Raw genomic sequence first — 4,287 nt, 5'->3', positions numbered from 1 at the left:
AAAAAAAAAACAAAAACAAAAAGTGTGTTTTCTCTTCAATATTATTATTATTTTTTGTTTGGAAAAGAAATAAACTGCATTTTCCCCCATTTTTCTTAACTTTGATAAATGAAAATAAATTTCCCCCAAAAAAGGGAAAAATAATAGTGTATATTACGTATAAAAAAAAACATAGAATGAATAACTCAAAATTAATTTTCCTAGTACAAAAAGTATTAGAATTGGCTTCTTCAGTTAATATTTCTAGTCCAACCAGTATTACAAAAGGAAGGTCATAAAATTAAAATTAAAAAAAAAAAAAAAAAAAAAAAAAAAAATCATTTAAAAAACATAATAAAATCATCTAAGCTTTTAAAACAACCAACAGTCGAGATTGAATAGAAAAAAAAATTACCAACGGCTGAGATTGAACTTAAAATACATTTTGACTTAAAAACTTTATTTTTCAAACGCAATTCCAAATATGCTTTTAAGAAAAATAATTTTTAGGAATAAAGATGTTGGAATTTCAGAATTAAAGAAAGTAGAGTACAAAAACTGTACGTACCGGAATTGTTGAGCTTTGGGCTGTAAGGCGGAATTGAATGTCTTTATTATGAAATCATGTAGTAGTATTTCAATTAATGTTTATTTGTAGTCTTCTAGTAGAAGTTGGCCTTTCTTTAGTCTTTGAGTTGGTGTGTGAGTTGGAGTCAAGTCCTGCGTGGCTTAGTAGAAGTATTTCAATTGGTGTTAGTCTTTTAGTTTGAGTAAGAGTCAATTAGAATTATTTATTGTAGGAGTTATCTCTTTTCTCTATTTAAAGAGATGAACATTATAATAAAAGCATGAAAATTTAGTAACTCTTTCACGTCGTCTCTCCTGCAAAAACCTATTGCAGCCGCTGCTGCGTTTCAATCAGAGAGAGAGAGAAGAAGAAGGTGACGAGGAGAAAGAAGGTAAAGAAATTTCTTGTTTTATTTTTCTGATTTTGTTTTCTCTCGTTCTGTTGTAATGGGTGTTAGTGTTGGTGAGTCAGAGAATGGGTTTAGAGAGAGAAAGGAAGAGATTTAAGAGAGAAATATGGGTTGGGAGTTGGAGAAGATCGAGGGAGGAGATAGATAAGCCGAATCCAGCGGTTGTTTTTTTTTTAAAAAAAAATAATAATTTAGTATTATAAACACTATTTATAAGAAATTCCTATACAAAACAAATTATTTAAAATAAAAAAACATAATTTAACTGTTATAAAAAAAACCTGTAAAGTTCGAAAGAGTATGACTGGGGAAAGAGCTGGAGCTGCGGCGTCTTTACTAGAAGAAGAAGACTAGAATGATGAGAAGAAGATTAGAATTAACAAAGAATGCTATTTATCCATAGAGAAAAAAAATCAGGAGGTAATACAAATTTCTGGCAGAGGAATTTCTGTACAATCATTGTGGCACATAGCATCATGTGTCAAAATATTTCGGCGCATAGGTGCTTTTCCCATCTTATGACAAAAAATCTCATTCTGTTAGAGTTAAAATTAATGGTCGACGGTCATGTGCAAGGCATGTGCAATTTAAAAAAAATTTTCGTCTACTTTTATTCTCATTTAAAATTGTTTTCATGTGTTGGATTAGGATTTAGGAGGATATAAGCGTCATTTTCTATGCATGAAGTGAGGGCAAAAGTGGAAGAAAAAAATTTGAAATGGCACATGATTTACACATGACCGTTGATCGTCAATTTTAACCTATTTGACTAATAGAATAAGGCTTTTTGTTATAAGATATATAGTAGTTTGATTAGGTCAAGTGTCATATTTGGTACTTCATGAAAAAAAAAATGCAAAAATGCTGTAGTTCATACGGACAAAGGTAATTACCCAAAAAATATTAAGATGTAATACAAATTTCTGGTGGGTAAAGAAGAAGGAGAGAGCCAGGAATTTCTGTACAAACATTGTGGCACATAGCATGATCATGTGACAGAATATTTCTTAGCAAATGTGCTTTTGCCAGAAAATTTATTGTTTAAAAAGGGATATGATAGGGTTTAACTGAGCACCTAAAACCTAATTTTTGTGGACATGTGTTTTTATTTTTTATTTTAGTTTATTTTTAATTTTAATTTTGAACTTACACAACTTTTACTCGACTTTGTGCGTAAGTAAAAGTCCCATAATTTTATTTATTTATTATTATTTATTTTTTGCAGTGAGAGTTTGTGCCTTATAAATAGGATTGCAGAATACGTGAATCAAACACAAAATTTGCTTCTCCACCAATCAATCAATGGCTCGACTGTCTGACCTCCCGAATGATTTGATAGAGACCATCTTGACATACCCAACAGATGTCGTTAATCTTTATAACTACCGAGACGTCTGTCGTTCATGGCGGTCCATTGTCGACAAGCTTTTAACCTCCTCACCTCCACATCTACTTCTCTTTGAAATGGGAAACAACATACGTTTGTTGAATATTTTCACCGGCGACTCAAGCGTGTGTAAAGTTCCCGTCTTCAAGACCGGTGACGGTCAGCCCTTGAGGTTTCCCACAAGCGTCGTCTCCGGGCATGGTTGGCTGGCAATAAATTTCACCACATGCAATAATCTATATTGCTACACTCATCATTTCTTTCTCTATAACCCATTTTCAAGATCTCGGATTCGGCTCCCGACTTTCACTTTTGATTACCATTTTCAGAATAATTACGATTTTCCGAATATCTGCCAACCGAAAATCAAGTTCGTTTTGCCATCTAAACCGACAAATCCTCCTCAAATTTCAGTTGTTTTAGCTACTGGTAAAAAAATCATATTTTGGAAATCAGGAGATGAAGAGTGGACCCCCGTTGATAATCCTTTCGAGAAGAATATGCCATTTTTTGATATGATAAGCTATAAAGGTGGATTCTGTGCAATTGACTACGCAGGGAACGTCGCACAATTTGAGTTCAATCCTCTTCCTCGTGCCACAATAATTCCAACTGTTGCTATTGAGATGCAATTTTTTGCCGTCTGTGTTGTGGAATCGCTGTCTGGGGACCTGTTGATGGTTTGTATATCTCAGCAGGGGTTCTTCAGTGTTTTCAAATTGGATTGGGAGACGATGGTGTGGGGTGAGATCACAAGCTTGGGTGATGATGAAGCAATTTTCATGGCTGGTAGGGAATCTGTGTGCGTAAGAGCTGGTGAATCTACCGTATACAAAAATAATTGCATCTACTTCAGATCAGATGGTGAATTTCCATCGACTTTGCCCATACGGTCGAGAGAGGACTTCGGGGTATACAACATGGCAAATAAAATCATCCATCGATTCTCTCAGCCTTTGCTGTCTCGCACTAGTACTCTAGGCTGCTACCAGTGGTTGACAACGCATTTATGAATAATGTGATATACCATCATTATTTTATTATTATTATTATTTTATACTTTTAGAATTATCATTAATTTTGATAGCTGTTTTTGTTTGAGAAATATTATTCTACATTCTTTGGTCCTTCACGAAATAATAACTTCTAATTTTTATTGTTGTTATGGTAGTTCTAATATATTAATTAGAACAATTAGCAACATGATATGATTATCTTAAGGTTGAGGAAAGCAAGCAAAATATTCAAAAAAAAAATGATTGGAAGATTCAGAAAACAAAATGAAATGAAATAAGTTCCAAGTATTAGAATATATTGTGTAAGATTTGATATTATGAGAATATATTAACATGGAATGTACCTTATTTGATTTTATCAATCATATCATTTTGTATTCTCTCGGCATTCCAATACATAAGAACCATTTGTATTGTAAATTTATGAACTGAAATAAGAGCAAATGTGATGAAATAAGAGTAAGTGTAACAACATTAAGGCTTTATCTGTGGAGTCATAAACCAAATTAAACCACGTAAAATCACTTTCTCTATTTTATTTATTCCGCTATTTATTACCAAACAATGGAACAAAAGTTAAAATTTTCAACTAAGAGGAATAAATTTCATTTTTATGAAATAATTTCAACAAAGCAACTTCTTGAATCTCGTTCTTTATGATCCTGCTTGATACACCATGTAAGAAGGCTGGCACATATATATAGTTGAATGAACTTGTATATTCCAACAATGAAAGGTTACTCGATCATGTCAAGCATTTTCTAAATTGGGTAGCACACTTGTTGGCCAAGGACGAGCTAGCTATCTCTTAGGGGAAAATAGGTTCTCTTTGAGGAAATCCCCCAATGTATCCATGATGTTATATATCCTTGTTGAGCAGTGTACTTTAACAGATTATTAATGGCAAGTCGCTTGACACCTTTCAAAA

General features: G+C 32.8%; 1 protein-coding gene across 1 annotated transcript; it reads left to right on the top strand.

Moving 5' to 3' along the window:
• Positions 1-2,258: 2,258 nt before the first annotated feature.
• Positions 2,259-3,356, top strand: LOC132174238 (putative F-box protein At4g17565). Its single transcript, XM_059585930.1, has one exon. It carries the CDS (start codon positions 2,259-2,261, stop codon positions 3,354-3,356), a length of 1,098 nt encoding a protein of 365 aa, XP_059441913.1.
• The last annotated feature ends 931 nt before the right edge of the window (positions 3,357-4,287 follow it).

The sequence above is a fragment of the Corylus avellana genome, chromosome ca1, assembly GCF_901000735.1.
Source record: "Corylus avellana chromosome ca1, CavTom2PMs-1.0".
NCBI lineage: Eukaryota > Viridiplantae > Streptophyta > Magnoliopsida > Fagales > Betulaceae > Corylus > Corylus avellana.
The sequence above is the reverse complement of the archived record's forward strand: the minus strand, read 5'-3'. Positions and strand labels throughout refer to the sequence as shown.

Coding starts and splice junctions, on each gene's coding strand:
- LOC132174238 (XM_059585930.1), top strand. CDS start 2,259: ATGGCTCGACTGTCTGACCTCCCGAATGATTTGATAGAGACCATCTTG.